Source organism: Artemia sp. Qi Xiang Cuo, chromosome 19 (genome assembly GCF_049724085.1).
Source record: "Artemia sp. Qi Xiang Cuo chromosome 19, ASM4972408v1, whole genome shotgun sequence".
NCBI lineage: Eukaryota > Metazoa > Arthropoda > Branchiopoda > Anostraca > Artemiidae > Artemia > Artemia sp. Qi Xiang Cuo.
In genome coordinates this window covers 52,856,809-52,881,707 of record NC_142812.1, presented here as the reverse complement: position 1 = coordinate 52,881,707, position 24,899 = coordinate 52,856,809, and the positions used below count along the sequence as shown (strand labels likewise).

Here is a 24,899-nt window from a genome sequence, read left to right as displayed (position 1 = left end):
CCCACGTCTGTTCATTCCTCTCAAAACATAAATGCAGTCGTAAAATTTGAACCGTTACTATAGACTGTCTATCCGGTAAACGGCCACTATCGGCCATATAGAGTTGGATAGTAGCGCTCATGATGTCTGGGCGAAAGTCAGTGGTTGCTGTTTAGGAGGCTGGGGGGTATCTAAATTCTCAACAGTGTACTTTTTGGCCAGCAACTTTTAAACTTCTCATAACATGTGCTTTGGATAAATTCAGGAAGGAATAGATTTAACTTCGACCCCATATGGAAGTAAATTGATAGCTTCTAATCTTAGAAGCTTCTTAGCATTCTTGCATGTGGCCCTTCACAAATTAACCTTACTAATATTTATGCCACTACTTTGGAGGGGATATGAAATTCCCCTCTCACAAGGTCTGTCCAGAGGATACCTTGGTAATTAAAGAAAAATTAGACGTAAAATATGCTTTGTTGGGTCTTTCACACTCCATCCTGAAATTATCTGGAAATATTACACCCCCCCCCCCCTGTTACCTCCTAGACCGCAAAAAATATTTCTCTGTGCACTTATGTTAATGATTTAATTACTATATTTTTTTTAGGGAAGACCAGATACCAGATATAAAGGATTTGGATACCTTCTTGGAGTTTTTGGATTATGATTCTGGATACAAGATTTTCAGCAACCTCTTTTTCCTTGATTTTCTTCAAAGTCTTCTGGGCTGTTTCTTTGAGGCAAATATTGTGTTTTTCAACCGTTGTTACAGGTCTATTGTTTTTTTGCAGGAATCTGGGGGGGGGGGGGGCAAAAAGCCAGAATTGTCAAAAGTTGATAGATTTTTGACGAAAAACTTTTTTGGATCATCCATTTTTTGTAAGTTTTTCTGATGGAAAGCTGCTTTTTGAATATTTTGTACGAAATCTTGGTTTTTCGATAATCTTTTTAAGCGCTTTCATTTATGTTATTGTACTACAGTTAAAGAGCTTCTTATGCTGAGAGTAAAGAGTGCTTTAAGAACTTGAAGCGAGCTGAAATTATCTCATATAAGAAATGGAACTGGAATCGAACCAAAATTACCACAAGCAAGAGTAGGGCTGCTGCTCAATCGGAGCCTTTCAACACTTAAGTGTCTTTTGCAATTTATTGATAATCAGATACTGTTAAAAAATACTCTTTTTTCTTTGGTTAATTTTTAGAACTTTTAAAGAAACATAAAGCGAAAAATTAAAATCTGAAATTAACTGAAATAAAGTCATATAATAAGTTAAACTTAAAACGAACAGAAACTAGTATCGACGAGTAAGTGGAATCGGAACAAGCAAAAGTTAAAAAGAATAGTCAGGTCAAAATTAAAATGGATAAGCATTACCTAATATAAAAGTGAGACTACCGCCCTTTTAAACCCGTAAAGGCTTGAGTGTCATGTCTAAAGAGTTCTGATTAATCCAAAAAAATTGGCCAGTTTTTCTAGTTTTTCTGTACATTCAGGTTCCCTCCAGGTCTTAGTACATCCAGGGACTTACTGAAATAATTTTCAAGTTGTCCATGCGTTTTATTTTGTGTGTATTGGAGTCTCCTTGTCCCAAGGACATGCAAACATAAATTTCAAGCTGCCAAATCCTCAACAGTGTACTTTTTGGCCATCAACTTTTAAACTTCTCATAACATGTGCTTTGGATAAATTCAGGAAGGAATAGATTTAACTTCGACCCCATATGGAAGTAAATTGATAGCTTCTAATCTTAGAAGCTTCTTAGCATTCTCAAGTTGTCCATGCGTTTTATTTTGTGTGTATAGTTTTTCTAGTTTTTCTGTACATTCAGGTTCCCTCCAGGTCTTAGTACATCCAGGGACTTACTGAAATAATTTTCAAGTTGTCCATGCGTTTTATTTTGTGTGTATTGGAGTCTCCTCGTCCCAAGGACATGCAAACATAAATTTCAAGCTGCCAAAAAAATCAAGTTCTTTCTCCCGCTTTTGGGCTTCGTTAATGAATCCTCACAACCTAAACATTTGTTTACACTTTGGGGTTTCCTTGGCCCAAAAAAGAGTTTCCTTGAGTTTAGTGGGACTTATGAATGGGGATTTTAAGCCGTTTGGAAAAAAGTTCTTTTTGCCTTTTTTATCTGTCCTTATCTTAAACATTAGGATTCCCTTGGCCCATGGACTTACAGTTGTAAGTTTCAAATCATTCGGAATCAGAAAGTTTTTGGCTATCACTGAATTCCCTAACACTCCCCCCCTCGAAACAAAATTTAAGGCTCCTGGGCCCGGGCAGTGATCCTTGAAAGTTTCAAGTTTATAGAAAAATTTGTTTTTAGACCTATTTTTGGGTCCTTGTTTTTGTTGGCCAGTTCTCCAAGGTTTTATGGATTTAGTCTTCTAGTCATTTGGAAATGAAATATTTGGGGTTGTAATTTTAGGCAAATCAATGTTTTTGTCAATTTTTTTTGCCGCGTTGTTACCCTTTGGCCCAATATTTTATAGTTATAAGTTTTAAGCTAATCGGAAAAAAAACTTATCCATTAATTCGGCCTGTCTTTCGGCCCCAATTTTATTTTGTAGTTTTGATAATGAAGGGTTAGGAATATACTTCCGGAAGTCCCAAGCAGGTAAAAAAATATCCTTGACTGTCATTGGCCAAAGGAATTTGTGGGCATTATATAACGTTAGACAATCGTCGCCTTACCATAGAATGATTCGGGAAATTTTCAAGTTGATGAAATAAAGGGCTTCTTTTTGGGGTCCTGTGCCCCTAATTTATTTGTTTGCTAATTAGAATCTTCTTGGCCAAAGAGCGTATTGTAGGCTTTAATACGTTTTCATAAAGGAACAATCTTTTTGGTTCTGTTTTTGATGGAGAGATTTTTATTTTAATATTTTGTTGTTATTGGGTTCATTTTGGCCCAAGGGCTTAAGAAAGCAAGTTTCAAGTAAAAAAAAAATATTGGACCGTGTTTTTAGGTGGTGACTGCACCCAAACTAATATGTTATATGTACATTAGTATCCCTTTTGCATAGAGACCTGGGGTTATAACTTTCAAGTGATTCAGGAACAAAAATTGGTTCGTTTTTGGCCCTCTTTTTAGATAACCGAATTTTTTCCGTTTTCTTTTTCGGCATTGCGGTCTCAGGGACACATATATAAGTTTCAAGCCAATGAAGAAAAATATTTAACCCATTTTTGGGTCCCTATTTTGGAGGTAGTAATTCTAACCTATTTTTGTGTTTTAGGAACCCCTATACTAAGGAACTCAGAAATGCAAATTTCAAGTATTAAAAAAAAGAAAAAAGCCCATTTTTGATCCCTATTTTTGGGGAACCAGTATTTTTGCAACATTTTCTTCTGCGTCGGATCCTTTTTTTTATTCTATTTTAGAAGTTCATGCTCTAAACTAGCATTTTTTTTTTATTAGCGTTCCTTGACTCAGGGACAGGAAAATTTCAAGCCGTTCAGAAAAAGAAGTTTTTTGGCCCCCTTTTGGGTGGAACCGATGTCTCTTTTTACTTTTTTTGTGCATTGGTCCTCTTGGCCCAAGGACGTAAAAAGACAAGCTTAAAATCTATCGGGAAAAGTTCCTTGACCCCTGGCCCGTGATTCTTAAAATTAAGGTCACCTTTTCCCAGGGGGTGCAAGTTTTAAACTGAAAGTAAGGAGCGACATTAAAACTTAGAAGGAACAGAAATTATTCCGCATATGAAAGGGGCCGTCCCCTCCTCAACGCCTCGCTCTTTACGCCAAAGCTTTTAATTGTTTAAAAAAATAAAGTTGTGGGACAGAGTCAAACTTTAGCGTAAAGAGCGAGGCGTTGAGGAGGGGACGGCCCCTTTCATATACGAAATAATTTCTGTTTGTTTTAAGTTTTAATGTCGCTCCTTACTTTCAGTTTAAAAAACTTGTTTTTTTTATTTAATTTCTGATCATTTTTTAGTTAATGCAGCTTTTATTTTGGCTCACCGTCATTAAATAAGTAAACAAAATTTGCATAAAAATTTTGTCTTTTCTTTTGCTAAATGGATGTCTCTAAATTTGGTTCTGACGTGATTTACAAATTAACTTACGTAACGAACTTCTATATTCGTATATTTTTCTTCTGGCAAAAAATACAAAGTTGCAGATTTTTGCAGTTATGAGCTTTAAACCTATGTAATAGGGTTTTCTGATACGCTGAATCTGACGGTGTGATTTTCATTAAAATTCTTTCACTTGTAGGGGATGTTTCCCCCCTCTTTAAAAAATCAGGTAAATTTTCTCAGGCTCGTAGCCTTTGATAAGTAATACTAAACTTAATAAAATTTATATATTTAGAATCAGCATTATAAGCCCATTCTTTTGATACATTTATTGACATCAAAATTCAGTTTTTAAAAGTTTCGATTACTATTGAACCGTATCGCTTGTTTTTTTATTGTTTTTTTGTTATTACGTATATGTTATTACGTATGTGAGGGTGTTCTGCCCTTAGTCAATACCACGCTCTTTACGTTAAAAGTTAAAAAAAAATTTAATTCACAAACCCCTGAATCACAAAGGTCTTTTAATTAGAATAGATAGCTCTTTTGAAAGCACTAAAAAAAACTGTAGTGTAAATAGTGAGGTTTTGACTTGGGGGAGCACCCCATCATATACATTATAACTTCTGTTTGTTCTGAGTTCTAATGGTGCTTCTTACTTTCAGTTGAAAAAGCTTGTTTTTTTTTAATTTAATTTCTGATCGTTTTTTAAATATTGCTTGGAATTTCGGCGCCCTCTTCATAGAAATGCCCCTTACCCCAAAGAAACATCCTCAACGGAAATATTCTCCCGAGTAACCCTCTCCTCCAGCCCCCCCACCATAAAAAAATCCTTCCTGAAAATGTCGGTATACTTCCCAAAAACCAATACAATATGTAAGCAATGGGCAAAGTTTATAACTTGCAGCCCTCCCCTGGGAACTGTGGGGGATTAAGTCATCCTAAAAGACATATTTATTAGATTTTCGACTATTCTGAACAAAATGGCTATCTCAAAATTTTAATTGGGTGTCTTTGAGAAAAAAATGGAAGGGAGGGGGCCTAGTTGCCCTCTATTTTTTTGGTCACTTAAAAAGGGAACTAGAACTTTTAATTTCCGTTTCAATGAGCCCTCTCAAGATATTCTAGGACCACTGGGTCAATACGATCACCCCTGGGAAAAAAACATCAATAAACACGCATCCGTGATCTTTCTTCTGGCAAAAAATGGAAAATTCCTCATTTTTGTAGATAGGTGCTTGAAACCTCTACAATAGGGTTCTCTGATACGCTGAATATGATGGTGAGCTTTTCATTAAGTTTCTATAATTCTTAGAGGGTCTTTCCCGCTTTTTTCGAAAATCAGCCAAATTTTCTCAGGCCCGTAACTTTTGATAGGTAGGATTAAACTTGATGAAACTTATATATTTGAAATCAGAATTAAAATCTGATTCTTTTGATGTATCTATTGGTATCCAAATTCCGTTTTTTAGAGTTTCGGTTACCATTGAGCCGCTCCTTATTTACAGTTCGTTACCATGAACTGTTTGATATTTTCTGTTCGTTTTAATTTTTGATGTTGCTCCTTACTTTCATTTGGAAAACTTTTTTTTATTTAATTTCTGATCTTTTTTTAAAATAATGCTGGGAAATCCGGCGCCCCTTCATAGCAATGTCCCTTCCCACATGAAAACTTCCTCCATGTAAAGATCCTCCTACATAACCCCCGACCCACCCAATCCCCACCACCAGAAAAAATCCCCCTGAAAACGTCTGTATACTTCCCAATAACCAATTCTATATGTAACATTGGGTAAAGTTCATAACTTTCAGCCCTCCCCCCCCCGGGGACTTTGGGGCATTAAGTCATCCTAAAAGACATAGTTATCATATTTTCGACCATGCTGAACAAAATTGCTATCTCAAAATTTTGATCGGATGACCTTGGGAAAAAATGAGCGTGGGAGGGGGATGGCTAGGACACGTTCTGGGGATGAAGGATGACAGCTTGCCAAAGATAGTCCTTGCTGGCCAGCTGTCTAGGGTCAAACGAAAAGCAGGTCGTCCCTGGTTGGGGTGGGAGAGTGTCGTAAAGAAAGATTTAGGAGAAATAGGAACTTCTTGGGAAGAGGTAAAAAGCGAGGCTTTAAATAGATTGAGGCGGAGGAAGATTGTGCGTAGCTGTGTTGGCCTCAGGCAGCTTGGTGCCACATTGAGTTGTTAGTAGTAGTAGTAAGGAAAGTAGTAGTGAATATGGAAATTGATAAATACGATTCTTCAGAGTTGCCACATATCAAATTTAGTAATCTTGAATTAGTTCATAGTATCATAATAGTTCAAAAAATTGTTTTAAAATTAGTTCAAAAAATTGTTTTCAATGTTTTCATTTTATAACTTTAAGAAATCAAAAATTAATTAATATTTTAAGGAATAAATATCAGCATATGTATATCAAACAAACAATGCCCATTTTTTTCATTTAATTCATTTAAATTTTTTTCAGTAAAGTACAAATTATATTCTGGCTTTTAGAAAGCATAAGGGCTTAGAACCCTACTCTGATTAGTTTCTGCTCGTTTTAATTTTGACTTTGTTATTTCTTTTAGTTTCTGGTCGTTTTGGGTTTTATTTATTTATTGATACTGATTTTTGGAAGTTGATTACTTGGCATGTTATTTAATTCTATTTTTGTTCATTTTGGGTTTAATGGTATTCTTTACTTTTTTTGAAAAACTTATTTTGTGGAAAAAATTATTTTTTAGTTAATTGTTAAAAGAAGCAGCTAAAAGTACTTTGAAGCAAGCAATACTGTTAGGTAAATTATTTGTTTATTATTAAATAATAAAGTATAATTTTGAACCTCTTATTGCCAGATATATTTCACAGAAAATATATTGCAGTTAGCCGATAAAAAATTGTATGCGAAAAGTGGGAAAATATCAACTATTTACAATAAATTGCTTTGGGTGCAATAAATGCACCCTTTGGCTGCAATTAATGTTTGGGTGCAATAAGTTGCACCCAAATTATGCGCATATTTGCAATATAACATAAAGAAGAAAAAACAAACACTGGAATAGCATTTACTAAAGACTGACGCATAATATGGAACAAATGAATTTAAGAAGTGTTTCGCTCGAACAGTAGGCTATTTAGTCTATCAGACCCAGCAGACGCTTTACTAGTATCAGCAATTATAAAACAGTCACAAAATAACTCGTGCTATGAGTGACTATTTAAAATTTCATGCTCGTATAAAAATTGATTAAAAAATTTGCACTTTACTGAAAAAAAAATATAAATGTTTTTACTTTTATAAGTTTAATAAATCAAATAATTTTAACATTTTAATTACTAAGTATCAGTATATGTATATTAAACTGACAATGCACATTCATTTGTATTTTTTTCATTAAAGTGCAGATTATTTTCTGGCCTTGGGAAGGCATAGGGGTTTTGAGCCCAACTTGTGTTAATTTCTGCTTGTTTTGAGTTTGAATCGGTTATTTATTGTAATTTCTGTTCGTTTTGGGTTTCATTTATTTATTGATGCTGATTTGTGGTAGTTTCACGCTTGGTAGATTATTTGCTTTTATTTTGGCTCATTTTTTGTTTAATGGAGTTCTTTACTTTTCTCTGAAAAACTTATTTTGCGGAAGAAGGTTTTTTTTTATTAATTTCAGTTCGTTTTATATTACATAGTCTTTTCAGGGAATAAGAAAATAATGCCTTAAACCTTTTCTTTTTTTTAAGACTTTATAGTTTGGCCTGCTATTTGTATGCTGGAGAAAAATTTTCAGCAATTTTTAATAACATTCACCCTTTTAAAAATCAGGACACAAATAGTAATGTTTAATTCAGTTTCATACATCTTCTAGTTGACTTGAAATAGAAAACTTGATACCATTCGCAAAAAAAATCTGTTTACTTTCTTTGATAGCTTGGATACACTTACGCCATTTTGATTTGGTTAAATTTTAAGAGCAAAAGTAGCCCCGAAAGTTTGAACATAATACCCTAAGTCGTTCTTGGGATATTTCTGAGATGTCTTATTGGGAATTCGCATTAACAAAGTGTATTTTGATTTAATCTAAAGACAACACTCAGTTTTGAACATAATGGGCAAACGGGAAGGCGGGCGTGCATGACAGACTAGTTACCCTCCAATCACTTTCGACTACTTAAATGGGCATCAGCCCTTTCTATTTTAAATCGAATGAACCCTTTTCGAAGTTCCCACGACAACTTCTCGATATGAAGTGCCCTAGTCTAAACAAAAATAACAAAAAATAATGCATTATACCCACATCGATCTTTACTATAAAATGTCAAGCCTTCCAATCACTTTCGACTATTAAAATAGGCACTAGGCCTTTCGATTTCCAATCAAATGAGCCCTTTTTGAAACGAAAACGATTTCTATAAACAGCTTATATGCCCCCAGGGCATAAATTAAAACCCTTACCCTAAGGGCTGTTAGGGTGGTTGTCATCCTCTAAGACCTAATTTCCAGAACTTTCAACTACGTTAAACTAAATAACTATCTCAAAATTTTGATTGGATTTGTTTGGGAAAATGGTGGGTGTGAGAGGGGCGGTAGTCGCTCTCCAACCACTTTCAACTATTAAAAATGGCACTTGCCCTTTCAATTTCCAATCAAATGAGCCCTTTTAAAGTTTCTACGACAACATTTTCAATAAAAATCTTGTATGCCCCCAGGTTATAACTTACAGCCCTTGCCCTGAGGGCTGCGGGGGGTGTCATTCCCAACGGCCTAATTTCCAGAACTTTCTACTACGTTGAACAAAATGGATATCTGAAAATTTTGATTGAATGTGTTTAGAGGAATAGTGGGTGCGAGAAGGGGGTTAGTTACCCTCTAATCACCCTCTCAATTTCCTATTGAATGAGCCCATTTTGAAGTTTTATGACAACTCTATCTATAAAAACCTTGTATGACCCCAGGGCATAACTTACAACCTTTGCCCTTGGGGCTCTGGGGAGTGTGTCATCCTTAAATACATAATTTCCATAACTTTCAACTACGTTGAACAAAATGGCTGTCTCTAAACTTTGGTTGAATGTTTTTGGGGAAATGGTGGGCGTGAGAGGGAGGTTAATTACTCTCCACTCACTTTCGACTATTATAAAGGGCAATTTAAATTTCCAATCAAATGAGCCCTTTTTGAAATTCCTACAACAACTTTCTATATATACTTTATATGGCCCCAGGGCTTAACTTACAACCCTTGCACTGAGGGCTTTGAGGGGGTTATCATCCTAAAAGACATTATTTCAAGAACTTTCAACTACGTCGAACAAAATGGATATCTCAAAATTATTTTGATTGGATGTGTTTGGGAAAATGGTGGGCGTGAAGGAGGCGTTAGTCGCTCTCGAATCACTTTCAACTATTAAAAAAGGCACTAGCCCTTTCAATTTCCAATCTAATGAGCCCTTTTGAAATGTCTACGACAACACTTTCAATAAATGATTTGTTTGCTCCCAAGGCATAACTTACAACCCTTGCTCTAAGGACTGGGGGAAGTCCTTCGCTAGGACCTAATTCCTGAGAATTTCAACTATGTTGAACAAAATAACTATCTCAAAATTTTGATTGGATTTGTTTGGGAAAATGGTGGGTGTGAGAGGGGCGGTAGTCGCTCTCCAATCACTTTCAACTATTAAAATAGCACTAGCCCTTTCAATTTCTAATCAAATGAGCCCTTTTGAAGTTTCTACGACAGCACTTTCAATATAAACTTTATCTGCTCCCTAGGTATAACTTACAACCCTTGCCCTGAGGGCTGCGGGGGGTGTCATTCTCAATGACCTCATTTCCAGAACTTCCTACTACGTTGAACAAAATGGATATCTGAAAATTTTGATTGAATGTGTTTGGAGGAATAGTGGGTGCGAGAAGGGGTTAGTTACCCTCTAATCACCCTCTCAATTTCCTATTGAATGAGCCCATTTTGAAGTTTTATGACAACTCTATCTATAAAAACCTTGTATGACCCCAGGGCATAACTTACAACCTTTGCCCTCGGGGCTCTGGAGAGTTTGTCATCCTTAAATACATAATTTACAAAACTTTCAACTACGTTGAACAAAATGGCTGTCTCTAAACTTTGATTGAATGTTTTTGGGGAAATGGTGGGGGTGAGAGGGAGGTTAATTACTCTCCACTCACTTTCGACTATTATAAAGGGTAATTTAAATTTCCAATCAAATGAGCCCTTTTTGAAATTCCTACAACAACTTTCTATATATACTTTATATGGCCCCAGGGCTTAACTTACAACCCTTGCACTGAGGGCTTTGAGGGGGTTATCATCCTAAAAGACATTATTTCAAAAACTTTCAACTACGTCGAACAAAATGGATATCTCAAAATTATTTTGATTGGATGTTTTTGGGAAAATGGTGGGCGTGAGAGGGGCGTTAGTCGCTCTCTAGTCACTTTCAACTATTAAAAAGGCACTAGCCCTTTCAATTTCCAATTGAATGAGCCCTTTTGAAGTTTCTACAACAACGCTTTCAATAAAAACCTTATATGCCCCCTGGACATAATTTACAACCCTTGCCCTGAGGGCTGTGGGGGGGGGGTTGTCATCCTTAAAGACCTAATTTCCAGAACTTTCAACTACGTTAAACTAAATAACTATCTCAAAATTTTGATTGGATTTGTTTGGGAAAATGGTGGGTGTGAGAGGGGCGGTAGTCGCTCTTCAATCACTTTCAACAATTAAAAATGGCACTTGCCCTTTCAATTTCCAATCAAATGAGCCCTTTTAAAGTTTCTACGACAACATTTTCAATAAAAATCTTGTATGCCCCCAGGGCATAACTTACAACCCTTGCCCTGAGGGCTGCGGGGGGTGTCATTCCCAACGGCCTAATTTCCAGAACTTTCTACTACGTTGAACAAAATGGATATCTGAAAATTTTGATTGAATGTGTTTGGAGGAATAGTGGGTGCGAGAAGGGGGTTAGTTACCCTCTAATCACCCTCTCAATTTCCTATTGAATGAGCCCATTTTGAAGTTTTACGCCAACTCTATCTATAAAGACCTTATATGACCTCAGGGCATTACTTACAACCTTTGCCCTCGGGGCTCTGGAGAGTTTGTCATCCTTAAATACATAATTTACAAAACTTTCAACTACGTTGAACAAAATGGCTGTCTCTAAACTTTGATTGAATGTTTTTGGGGAAATGGTGGGGGTGAGAGGGGGGTTAATTACTCTTCACTCACTTTCGACTATTATAAAGGGTAATTTAAATTTCCAATCAAATGAGCCCTTTTTGAAATTCCTACAACAACTTTCTATATATACTTTATATGGCCCCAGGGCTTAACTTACAACCCTTGCACTGAGGGCTTTGAGGGGGTTATCATCCTAAAAGACATTATTTCAAGAACTTTCAACTACGTCGAACAAAATGGATATCTCAAAATTATTTTGATTGGATGTTTTTGGGAAAATGGTGGGCGTGAGAGGGGCGTTAGTCGCTCTCCAGTCACTTTCAACTATTAAAAAAGGCACTAGCCCTTTCAATTTCCAATTGAATGAGCCCTTTTGAAGTTTCTACAACAACGCTTTCAATAAAAACCTTATATGCCCCCTGGACATAACTTACAACCCTTGCCCTGAGGGCTGTGGGGGGAGGGGTTGTCATCCTTAAAGACCTAATTTCCAGAACTTTCAACTACGTTAAACTAAATAACTATCTCAAAATTTTGATTGGATTTGTTTGGGAAAATGGTGGGTGTGAGAGGGGCGGTAGTCGCTCTCCAATCACTTTCAACAATTAAAAATGGCACTTGCCCTTTCAATTTCCAATCAAATGAGCCCTTTTAAAGTTTCTACGACAACATTTTCAATAAAAATCTTGTATGCCCCCAGGGCATAACTTACAACCCTTGCCCTGAGGGCTGCGAGGGATGTCATTCTCAACGGCCTAATTTCCAGAACTTTCTACTACGTTGAACAAAATGGATATCTGAAAATTTTGATTGAATGTGTTTGGAGGAATAGTGGGTGCGAGAAGGGGGTTAGTTACCCTCTAATCACCCTCTCAATTTCCTATTGAATGAGCCCATTTTGAAGTTTTATGACAACTCTATCTATAAAAACCTTGTATGACCCCAGGGCATAACTTACAACCTTTGCCCTTGGGGCTCTGGGGAGTGTGTCATCCTTAAATACATAATTTCATAACTTTCAACTACGTTGAACAAAATGGCTGTCTCTAAACTTTGATTGAATGTTTTTGGGGAAATGGTGGGCGTGAGAGGGAGGTTAATTACTCTCCACTCACTTTCGACTATTATAAAGGGTAATTTAAATTTCCAATCAAATGAGCCCTTTTTGAAATTCCTACAACAACTTTCTATATATACTTTATATGGCCCCAGGGCTTAACTTACAACCCTTGCACTGAGGGCTTTGAGGGGGTTATCATCCTAAAAGACATTATTTCAAGAACTTTCAACTACGTCGAACAAAATGGATATCTCAAAATTATTTTGATTGGATGTGTTTGGGAAAATGGTGGGCGTGAAGGGGGCGTTAGTCGCTCTCCAGTCACTTTCAACTATTAAAAAAGGAACTAGCCCTTTCATTTTCCAATAGAATGAGCCCTTTTGAAGTTTCTACGACAACGCTTTCAATAAAAACCTTATATGCCCCCTGGACATAATTTACAACCCTTGCCCTGAGGGCTGTGGGGGAGGGGTTGTCATCCTTAAAGACCTAATTTCCAGAACTTTCAACTACGTTAAACAAAATAACTATCTCAAAATTTTGATTGGATGTGTTTGGGAAAATGGTGGGCGTGAGAGGGGCGGTAGTCGCTCTTCAATCACTTTCAACAATTAAAAATGGCACTTGCCCTTTCAATTTCCAATCAAATGAGCCCTTTTAAAGTTTCTACGACAACATTTTCAATAAAAATCTTGTATGCCCCCAGGGCATAACTTACAGCCCTTGCCCTGAGGGCTGCGAGGGATGTCATTCCCAATGGCCTAATTTCCAGAACTTTCTACTACGTTGAACAAAATGGATATCTGAAAATTTTGATTGAATGTGTTTGGAGGAATAGTGGGTGCGAGAAGGGGGTTAGTTACCCTCTAATCACCCTCTCAATTTCCTATTGAATGAGCCCATTTTGAAGTTTTATGACAACTCTATCTATAAAAACCTTGTATGACCCCAGGGCATAACTTACAACCTTTGCCCTTGGGGCTCTGGGGGGTTTGTCATCCTTAAATACATAATTTCCAGAACTTTCAACTACGTTGAACAAAATGGCTATCTCTAAACTTTGATTGAATGTTTTTGGGGAAATGGTGGGCGTGAGAGGGAGGTTAATTACTCTCCACTCACTTTCGACTATTATAAAGGGTAATTTAAATTTCCAATCAAATGAGCCCTTTTTGAAATTCCTACAACAACTTTCTATATATACTTTATATGGCCCCAGGGCTTAACTTACAACCCTTGCACTGAGGGCTTTGAGGGGGTTATCATCCTAAAAGACATTATTTCAAAAACTTTCAACTACGTCGAACAAAATGGATATCTCAAAATTATTTTGATTGTATGTGTTTGGGTAAATGGTGGGTGTAAGAGGGGCTTTAGTCGCTCTCCAGTACCTTTCAACTGTCGAAAAAGGAACTAGCTCTTTCATTTTCCAATCGAATGGGCCCTTTTGAAGTTTCTAAAAAAACTCTTTCAATAAAAACCTTAAATGTCCCAAGGGCATAACTTACAACCCTTGCCCTGAGCGCTGTGGGGGGAGGGGTTGTCATCCTTAAAGACCTAATTTCCAGAACTTTCAACTACGTTAAACTAAATAACTATCTCAAAATTTTGATTGGATTTGTTTGGGAAAATGGTGGGTGTGAGAGGGGCGGTATTCGCTCTCCGATCACTTTCAACTATTAAAAAGGGCACTAGCCCTTTCAATGTCCAATCAAATGAGCCCTTTTAAAGTTTCTACGACAATACTTTCTATAAAAACCTTATATGCCCCCAGGGTATAACTTGCAACCGTTGCCCTGAGGGCTGGGGGGGTGTCATCCTCAAAGACCTAATTTCCAGAACTTTCTACTACGTTGAACAAAATGGATATCTGAAAATTTTGATTGAATGTGTTTGGAGGAATAGTGGGTGCGAGAAGGGGGTTAGTTACCCTCTAATCACCCTCTCAATTTCCTATTGAATGAGCCCATTTTGAAGTTTTATGACAACTCTATCTATAAAAACCTTGTATGACCCCAGGGCATAACTTACAACCTTTGCCCTTGGGGCTCTGGGGAGTTTGTCATCCTTAAATACATAATTTCCATAACTTTCAACTACGTTGAACAAAATGGCTATCTCTAAACTTTGATTAAATGTTTTTGGGGAAATGGTGGGCGTGAGAGGGAGGTTAATTACTCTCCACTCACTTTCGACTATTAAAAAGGGTAATTTAAATTTCCAATCAAATGAGCCCTTTCTGAAATTCCTACAACAACTTTCTATATATACTTTATATGGCCCCAGGGCTTAACTTACAACCCTTGCACTGAGGGCTTTGAGGGGGTTATCATCCTAAAAGACATTATTTCAAGAACTTTCAACTACGTCGAACAAAATGGATATCTCAAAATTATTTTGATTGGATGTTTTTGGAAAAATGGTGGGCGTGAGAGGGGTGTTAGTCGCTCTCCAGTCACTTTCAACTATTAAAAAAGGCACTAGCCCTTTCCATTTTCAATTGGATGAGCCCTTTTGAAGTTTCTACGAAAACGCTTTCAGTAAAAACCTTATATGCCCCCAGGACATAACTTACAACACTTGCTCTGAGGGCTGGGGGAAGGGTGTCATCCTCAAAGACCTAATTTCCAGAACTTTCAATTACGTTAAACTAAATAACTATCTCAAAATTTTGATTGGATTTGTTTGGGTAGTCACTCTCCAATCATTTTGGACTATAAACGAAGGCAATAGCCCTATCAATATCTAATCCAATTAACCTTTTTGAAGTTTCTACGACAACATTTTCAATACAAACCTTATATAACTCCAGGGTATAACTTACTGCCCTTGCACTGAGGGCTGCGGGGGTGTCATTCTCAAAGACCTAATTTACAGAACTTTCTACTACATTGAACAAAATGGCTATCTGAAAATTTTGATTGGATGTGTTTGGAGGAATAGTGGGTGCGAGAAGGGGGTTAGTTACCCTCTAATCACCCTCTCAATTTCCTATTGAATGAGCCCATTTTGAAGTTTTATGACAACTCTATCTATAAAAACCTTGTATGACCCCAGGGCATAACTTACAACCTTTGCCCTTGGGGCTCTGGGGAGTGTGTCATCCTTAAATACATAATTTCCAAAACTTTCAACTACGTTGAACAAAATGGCTGTCTCTAAACTTTGATTGAATGTTTTTGGGGAAATGGTGGGCGTGAGAGGGAGGTTAATTACTCTCCACTCACTTTCGACTATTATAAAGGGTAATTTAAATTTCCAATCAAATGAGCCCTTTTTGAAATTCCTACAACAACTTTCTATATATACTTTATATGGCCCCAGGGCTTAACTTACAACCCTTGCACTGAGGGCTTTGAGGGGGTTATCATCCTAAAAGACATTATTTCAAGAACTTTCAACTACGTCGAACAAAATGGATATCTCAAAATTATTTTGATTGGATGTTTTTGGGAAAATGGTGGGCGTGAGAGGGGCGTTAGTCGCTCTCCAGTCACTTTCAACTATTAAAAGGCACTAGCCCTTTCAATTTCCAATTGAATGAGCCCTCTTTAAGTTTCTTCGACAACACTTTGAATAAAAATCTTATATGCCCCAAGGGCATAACTTACAACCCTTGTCCTGAGGGCTGTGGGGGGATGGGTTGTCTTCCTTAAAGACCTAATCTCCAAAACTTTAAACTACGATGAAAAAAATGGCTATCTAAAAATTTTGATTGGATGTGTTTGGGAAAAAGTGGGCGTGGGAGGGGGGTCAATTACTCTCCACTCACTTTCGACTATTATAAAGGGCAATTTAAATTTCCAATCAAATGAGCCCTTTTTGAAATTCCTACAACAACTTTCTATATAAACTTTATATGCCCCCAGGGCTTAACTTACAACCCTTGCACTGAGGGCTTTAAGGGGGTTATCATCCTAAAAGACATAAATTCAAGAACTTTCAACTACGTTGAACAAAATGGATATCTCAAAATTATTTTGATTGGATGTTTTTGGGAAAATGGTGGGTGTGAAAGGGGCTTTAGTCGCTCTCCATTCACTTTCAACTGTTAAAAAAAGCACTAGCCCTTTCAATTCCCAATTGAATGAGCCCTTTTGAAGTTTCTACAAAAACGCTTTCAATAAAAACCTTATATGTCCCCAGGATATAATTTACAACCCTTGCCATGAGGGCTGTGGGGGTGTCTTCAATAAAGACCTAATTTCCAAAACTTTCAACTACGTTGAACAAAATGGCTATCTAAAAATTTCGATTGGATGTGTTTGGGAAAAGTTGGGCTTGAGAGGGGGGTCAATTGCTCTCTACTCACTTTTGACGATTAAAAAGGGAAATTTCAATTTTTAAACAAATCAGCCCGTTTTGAAAATTTTATAACAGCTTTCTATATAAACCTTATATGCCCCCAGGGAATAACTTACATCCCTTGCACTGAGGGCTCTGTAGGGAGTTATCATCCTAAAAGACCTAGTTTCCAGAACTTTCGACTACGTTGCCCTTTTTGATGTTTTTACAACATCGCTTTATATAAAAACTTTACATGCTCCCAGTGCATAACTTACAACCCTTGCCCTGAGGGTTCTAGGGGGGTTGGGTTGTCACCCTTAAAGTCCTATTTTCCAAAACTTTCAACTACGTTGAATAAAATGGCTATCTAAAAATTTTGATTGGATGCGTTTGAGAAAAGGTAGGCGTGAGAGGGGGGTTAGTTGCCCTCAAATCACTTTCGACTATTAAAAAGGTCACTAGGCCTTTGAATTTCCAATTGAATGAGCCCTTTTTCAAGTTTCTACGATAAAGATTTCAATAAAAACCTTATATGCCCCTATGGCATAACTTATAACCCTTGCCCTGAAGATTGTAGGGGGAGTGTCCTGCTCAAAGGTATAATTTCCTGAACTTTAAACTGCGTGGAACAAAATGGCTATCTCAAAATTTTGACTGGATATGTTTGGGAAAATGGTGGGCGTGGAAGGGGTGTTAGTTGCCTTCCAATCACTTTTAAAAAGTTCACTAGCCATTTCAATTTCCAATCAAATGAGCCCTTTTTGAAGTTTCTACGACAACGATTTCTATAAAAACATTATATGCCCCCAGGGCATAACTTATAACCCTTGCCCTGAGGGCTGTGGGGGAGTGTCCTCCTCAAAAACATAATTTCTATCTGGAAATCAACATCGCTGAACAAATTGGCTACCTAAAAATTTTGATTAGATGTGTTTGGGGAAAAGGTGGGTGAGAGAGGGAGGTTAGTTGCCCTCAAATCACTTTCTACTATTAAAAAGGGCACTAGCCCTTTGAATTTACAATAGAATGAGCCCTTTTTAAAGTTTCTACGATAAAGATTTTAATAAAAACCTTATATGCCCCCAGGGCATAAATTATAACCCTTGCCCTGAAGACTGTTGGGGGAGTGTCCTGCTCATTGGTATAATTTCCTGAACTTTAAACTGCGTGGAACAAAATGGCTATTTCAAAATTTTTATTGGATGTGTTTGGAGAAATGGTGGAAGTGGAAGGGGTGTTAGTTGCCTTCCAATTACTTTCGACTATTAAAAAAGGCACTAGCCGTTTCAATTTCTAATCGAATGAGCCTTTTTTGAAGTTTCTACGACAACGCGTTCTTGAAAAACCTTATATGCCCCCAGGGCATAATTTACAACCCTTGCCCTTAGCGCTGTGAGGGGGTTGTCGTCCTCAAAGAGCTAATTTAAAGAACTTAAAACTACGTTGAACAAAATAGATAGCTCAAAAGTTTGAGTGGATATTTGGAGAATTGTTAACGGTGGAAGAGGTTTTTGTTACTCTACGATCATTTTCCGCTATTAAAAAAGGTGCTTGTGCTTACAATATTCAATCAACTCACTCCGTTTGAAGACCTCCCGCTTTCAATAAAAACCCTATATACTCCAGTTAAAGAGGTTACCACTCCTGCCCTGAGGGCTGTTAGGGAGTGTCCTCCTCAAAAACATAGTTTCTATCTGGAAATCAACTACGCTGGAAATCAACTACGCTGAACAAAATAGCTATTTCAAAATTTTGATTGGATGTGTTTGGGGGAATGATGGGTGTGGGAGGGGGGCTAATTGCCCTCCAATCACTTTCGAATATTGAAAAGGGCACTAGTCAATCCAATTTTTAATCGAATGGACCCTTTTCGAAGTTTCTACGACAACTCATTCGATACGAAGTGCCCAGGTATGAAAAAAAAAAAAAAAAAAAAAAAAAAAAAAAAAAAAAAAAAAAAAACATTATTGCGCTGCCTATGATAATCTTTGGTGATATGCACTTTACAATACAGATCGAAATATATTTAATAAAACTTCTTTGAACTGTACATTAAAAGATACATTCCTGCAATTTTACTGCCCACTAAAAAGAATTTAGGGTCCTATGCGGTTTTGGACAAGTATATACTTATTAATAAACTGATGTGAACTTTATTATTATTTTTAGGCAATGTTTTTGGCTTACAAAAATGGTCAGACTCTTGGCAAAGCTGTTATGAGACTACGTGTTGTCAGATGTGAAACAGCCACTTTGGTTCATTCGGATACAGTTTCTGTGATTTCTGGAAGAGGGCCTGATACCCTTGGTTTTAATAGATCCTTTCTCAGATGCTTTTTGAAGAATTTCCACACCATTCGCACATTAACTCTGCTTCCTTTTCCTTTAAGCACCCGTTTTTTTATGCTCAGGATGAATAGGACTATCTATGACTTCTTATGTGGAACTATTGTCGTTATGGCGTAACTGTTTTTTTTTTTTCTCATTCAGGGCTTTTACGTGGACTGAACCAGGGCCGTCTTATTGGATAGGCAGAATATATCCTTGTTGCCAAAAATTAGATACTTTATGTTTAATGACGAAGACAACACTGCCTTTCCATTGTACAAAAACAAGAGAAGATTATGAGAAAATCTGTAAAGACAGTGAATAACACGGTATTGCAATCTATTCAAATATTTCGGCTATATATTCAACAGCCGTCATCAGGGAATACAATATTCAACAAATAAAAAGAAAACAAACTTACTAAAAAAATCCCATCAATAAAACAAATTTTGAAACTAAAATCATAAAATAAATTTCTTTAAAAGAGTCTAGGCTTCCTCACTTTACATAGGTTCATCCAGGAATCTTACAATGACTAAACCTATGCAAGGTGATTCTTTTAAAGAAATTTATGATTATGATAATGGGGGTGTGGGGGGTTTGATTCCCGCCTTCCCCCTCCCCGAAAGGTTTGTCCGACTCGTAAAAATGTAGCAAAAATGAAGATGATCATATTTTAATGCGTCTTTTGAAGTTTTTTTACCCCCCCCCCCCACCTCTCTTTAATTGGTGGATGTTGAGACGTAATTTCACCTTTTTCTGACACCAAAGGGTATTAGATCAATAAAAATTAATTAAATTAAAATTAACAAATATAAAACTAAAATACTTTCTCTCACCGAAATCCTTTACGGCCAGAAGATACAAAACTGAGCCTTGCCTCTCATTTAAAAATCTAACATACATTATGGAACAAATTAGTATCATCGAAATATGGGGAATTATGATAAATGAAATATTTATATTTAAAAAAATTAATATAATCTATAGAAAAGTCAATGATTCACTGAGTTTTTTTTATTATTTTTTATATTTTTAGTTTCAACTTTAAGTATATGTTATGCCTTCATCTAAAATCGACGGCTAAAATACACAATTGTATAGTGTTGAATTAACGACGCTATTTGAACATTAAGGTACATGCGCCTGTCCAGCACTATGTTGCTACAGCTGGGTTTAAACTCTGGGTCCCCAATTGCCAAGCTGAAATTAAACCCACTACGCCACCACATGACACTAGAATAAAAATTGGAAGTATGGTCTATGAATGTTGAAAAATGTGCTGCCATCTAAACCATATTATGCACTTAGTGTTTAAGTCATTCCACATGTCTGTCATAGAAAAAGCGAGGAAGAAGCGAGAGGCGACGAAGGGGAGAACAATTAGCAGAGCAAGATAGAATACAAACTTTCCCATAATCGAGTCTCCTCTCCTGAAGCACTTTTATTAAATTTAACTAAACCAACATCATAATTAAGCTTAGAACAGCAGAGCCATCCAGTAGCATCAGCAATGAACATAGGCAACATGAGAGAGATACTTCTGACAATTTTACTAAAATAGGCTTTAATCCCAAAGAGAATCCTGCTGCAGTTGGCAATTAAGAAAGATTCGCACAAATAGGTTTAGTTTCTTTTGATAAAGTTTTAGACTCTTTTTATTTCTTTTTTTTTATTATTTTTATTGAAATCTCGATTCTTTTAAAGAAATTTAATCTCTGATTCTAGTTAGAGAATTAGTTTTATTGATGTAATTTTTGAAGTGAGCTTGTTTTGTTTTATATATATATATATATTGTATTTCCGTAATGACGGCTGTTAAATATATAGCTGAAATATTCGAATAAATTGTACTACCGTGTTACTCACTGTCTTCACAAATTTCCTCATTATCTTCATTTTTTTTGTATACTTTGTATTCTATAGAAGGGCGAAAACACGGGTTATTGGGCTTTTGGCGAGAATGTTTTCTTTATGGAAAATAATCTAAAAAATACTGTGTAGTTGGATTATCTGGCTTTAATTACAATTATTAGAAAGTAAGTTTTAGCATTGTACAAAAATACTGTATAGTTTTTCTATATACTTTTTTAGTTTTTTTTTCTTACAAAATTTATGCAGTCTTATAGTCAATATACTTAGTAGCTGAATAATTTGGCTTTAACTTGATATAGAGGATGTAAAATTACTAAACAGTAACTTTCAAAATTGGACAATAAGAAGACTTTATAGTCTTTTATAGATTTGTAATCTTTTCTTACAATATTTGCGTAGTCTTATTGGTCAATATACAGGGTAGCTTTAACCTGGCTTTAACTCAGTATGTACTGCATAAGATTATCAAAAAGTAATTGTCGAGACTGAGCATCAAAAAGACTATAGTCTTTCTATAAATTTGTAATCTTTTTTTATAGCAATGGTAATGTAGTTTTATTAGTCAATATATTTTGCATCTGCACAATCTAACTCTAATTTGGCATATATCGCATAAGATTATTCAAAAGTAATTGTCAAGATTAGACATCAAAAAGACTATATAGTCTTTTACAGTTTTTTAGTCATTTTTCTAACAGGGCTTATGTTGTCTTATTAGTTTACATACTGTGTAGCTGCATAGTTTGACTTTATTTTGGTATGTAGCACATAAGATTATTAAAAGTAATTACCAAAACTGGACATGAAAAGTTATGTATTTTTTATTTGTTTTCTTTCAGACAATCTTTGTGCAGTCTTCTATAAACTATGTAGCTGCACATGGCGATTTGAATTTGTATATAGCGCAAAATATTATAAAAAATTAATTGTAAAGACTGAACATCAAGAAGACTATATTGTCTTTTTATAGATTTGTAATCTTTACTTCTTATTGGTTTTCTTTCTTCTTTTCTCCTTTTTATAGGTTTGCAGTCTCTTCTTATTGGTTTATATACTGTGGAGCTGCATGGTTTGACTTTATTTTGCTATGTAGCGCATAAGATTATTAAAAGTAATTACCAGAACTGGACATGAAAAGTCCTGTATTTTTTATTTATTTTCTTTCAGACAATCTTTGTGCAGTCTTCTGTAAACTATGTAGCTGCACATGGCGATTTGAATTTGTATATAGCGCAAAATATTATTAAAAATTAATTGTAAAGACTGAACATCAAGAAGACTATATTGTCTTTTTATAGATTTGTAATTTTTACTTCTTATTGGGTTTTCTTTCGTCTTTTCTCCTTTTTATTGGTTTGCAGTCTCTTCTTATTGGTTTATATACTGTGCAGCTGCATGGTTTGACTTTATTTTGCTATGTAGCGCATAAGATTATTAAAAGTAATTACCAGAACTGGACATGAAAAGTCCTGTATTTTTTTTCGAACAATCTTTGTGCAGTCTTCTGTTAACTATGTAGCTGCACGTTGCGATTTCAACTGGTATATATCGCAAAATATTATTAAAAATCAATTGTAAAGACTGAACATCAAGAAGACTATATGTCTTTTTATAGATCTGTAGTCTTTTCTCTTTAATGGTTTTCTTTCTTCTTTTCTTCTTTTTATGGATTTGTAGTCTCTTCTTATTGGTTTATATACTGTGTAGCTGCATAGTTTGACTTTATTTTGGTATGTAGCACATAAGATTAATAATAGTAATTACCAAAACTGGACATAAAAAGTTCTGTATTTTTTTTTTCAAACAATCTTTGTGCAGTCTTCTGTAAACTATGTAGCTGTATGTTACGATTTGAATTGGTATATAGCGCAAAATATAATTAAAAATTAATTGTAAAGACTGAACATCAAGAAGACTATATTGTCTTTTCATAGATTTGTAGTCTTTTCTTCTTATTGGTTTTATTTCTTCTTTTCTTGTTTTAATAGATTTGTAGTCTCTTCTTACTGTTTTATACTGGTTTATATACTAATAATAATAATAATAATTTATTTTTAACCCGCTAAGGTAACAAAAGCGGAGTATAAATAAAAGAAAAGAAAAAATACATACAAATCGACTAAATACACAGTAAAGACACTAAATCAATGAAGGAGGCGTACAGACCCATGATGAGCTGGGAGAGCCTTCACTGTCTGGGGGAGTTTGTCAGCAAGCTCAACTAGCTTATCAGTTATATCTGGAAGCCCAAAAACTGAGACAAGGTTACGGTTCCGGTACCACGGAGGCAAATACAGTAGAAAACGCGAGAACCGAAAATAATAAGAACGTAATGACCGGGTATTTTTTCGCCCAAGAATGGGATAAACACCAGAAAGGAACAAAATTGAATGATCAGTAAAAACAGAATACAATTTAGCAAGGGTCTTCCTACTGTATTTCCCCCGATTGGCAACGATTTTGGAGTAAGATACTTGGATCTTTTTCTTACAATTCGCCACGGCTTGTTCTCGGAGAGATTTAAGATTTTTAGCAATGTTTATACCCAACCACCGAAAAGAAGAGACACATGGGACAGAAAAAGAAGCGCAATCTAAAGGCGAGTTACAATTACTGTTAAACGAAAGATATTCACATTTAGAAAAATTCAGTGATAGACCAATCTTACTAAGGTTTGTTGCAACTGTAGATACAGAAACAGAAAGACCTTTTCTAGTCCTACTAATTAGAAGTATATCATCAGCATACGCTATGTAAGAAAGATTAATCGCCTGAAAAATACAAGTGGTTGGGATAGAAGATAAAACAGAAGAAATGCAAAGTTTAAAGATAGAAGGGGAAAGGACAGCACCTTGTCTGACACCACGCCGAACCGGAATTTTAGAATCGGAAATAACCCCTTCAGCTTTTATTCGTAGAAAAGAATTGGCATACCAATAACGAAGGAGAGAAACCAGAGAAAGATTAATGCCGTGACTAAAAAGGAAAACAGAGCTTGTGAGTGGACGACGCTGTCAAAAGCCTTGGAAAGGTCCAAGGCGCAAAGATGGAGTTCATATCCCTTTTTAGTCGCATCGATAAGAAGATTAATTAGAACTCGATGGGCTTGCTGGCACCCTACCCCAGACGAAAAACCAAGCTGATTTTCGCCAAAATGTGCGCTCGATATGGACGGAAGAAGAACATATTCAAAAACTTTACTGAGATTGCATGACACAGTTATTGGCCGATACGACGAGCAATCGCTAGGAGGTTTCCCTCTTTTAAGAATTGATGTAACAGACCCACAGAGGAAGCTATCCGGTACCGCAGACGCACACAAGCACATTTGGAAAAGCAACTGCAGGTGTTGAAAAAGAAGTGGGCAATCAACTTTTAAATGGTTGGCAGAAATGCCATCACAATCGAGGGAATTTGATTTCAACCTTTTTACTGCCTGCTGAACCACAGAGAGCTCGACAGGCAAAATCTGAGTTTGGCTCAGCGATACGGGAAGTGCGGCAATGAGAAGTTTCGAAAAAACCGAATGGACATGATAATTCACTGAACTAAAAACTTTACTGTAATAACTATGCCATGCACCGGCACTAATCGGGCTTGTAGCAAAAGAATCATCAAGTTTTTCAGAATTAATTACCTTTTGCCAATCAGATTTACTTAACGGGAAATTCGATATTTTTGATTTAGTCGAGCGCAGGTAATTTTTATATTCTAATTTTGTCTTTTGCTTTATTTGATGAATAACCCCTTCAGACGGACGACCACAAGAAACCCAAATCCGCAACCAAAACTTTGCTTTATTTTTAATCGATTTCAATTCAGGATCCCACGACCACTCCGGTTTACGCGTGTTTCGCCTGACTCGCTCCTGTGGTACAGCGGTCAATTCAGCTGTTTTAAGGCAAGATACTAATTTTAGATAATAATCATTTAGAGTATTTTTATCATTTGAAGACTTACAACTAAGCTGTAGAAGGTGGAAAGGAACTTGAATTGTAGCAAGTAGCATAGCTAGCGTAGAAATATACAGCGATAAATTTATCTTATTCCAATTTCGACGGAAAACCCATCTTCGTCCTGCTTGTAAAGCATTACGATTAGTACAAATCGGTATTTGAAAAACAAACGAAATCGGTAGGTGATCTAAATCGCAATGA

General features: G+C 36.1%; 1 protein-coding gene across 1 annotated transcript in view; it reads left to right on the top strand.

Moving 5' to 3' along the window:
- The window catches only part of LOC148940989 (protein FAM8A1), a 53,841-nt gene extending 31,075 nt beyond the window's left edge, over positions 1–22,766 (top strand). Inside the window, exons 3-4 of the mRNA XM_089105217.1 lie at positions 590–722; positions 18,709–22,766. Coding sequence (XP_088961343.1) covers positions 590–722; positions 18,709–19,005 — 430 coding nt within the window. The 3' untranslated portion in view covers positions 19,006–22,766. The remainder of the gene's footprint in view (positions 1–589; positions 723–18,708) is intronic.
- Positions 22,767–24,899: the final 2,133 nt, after the last annotated feature.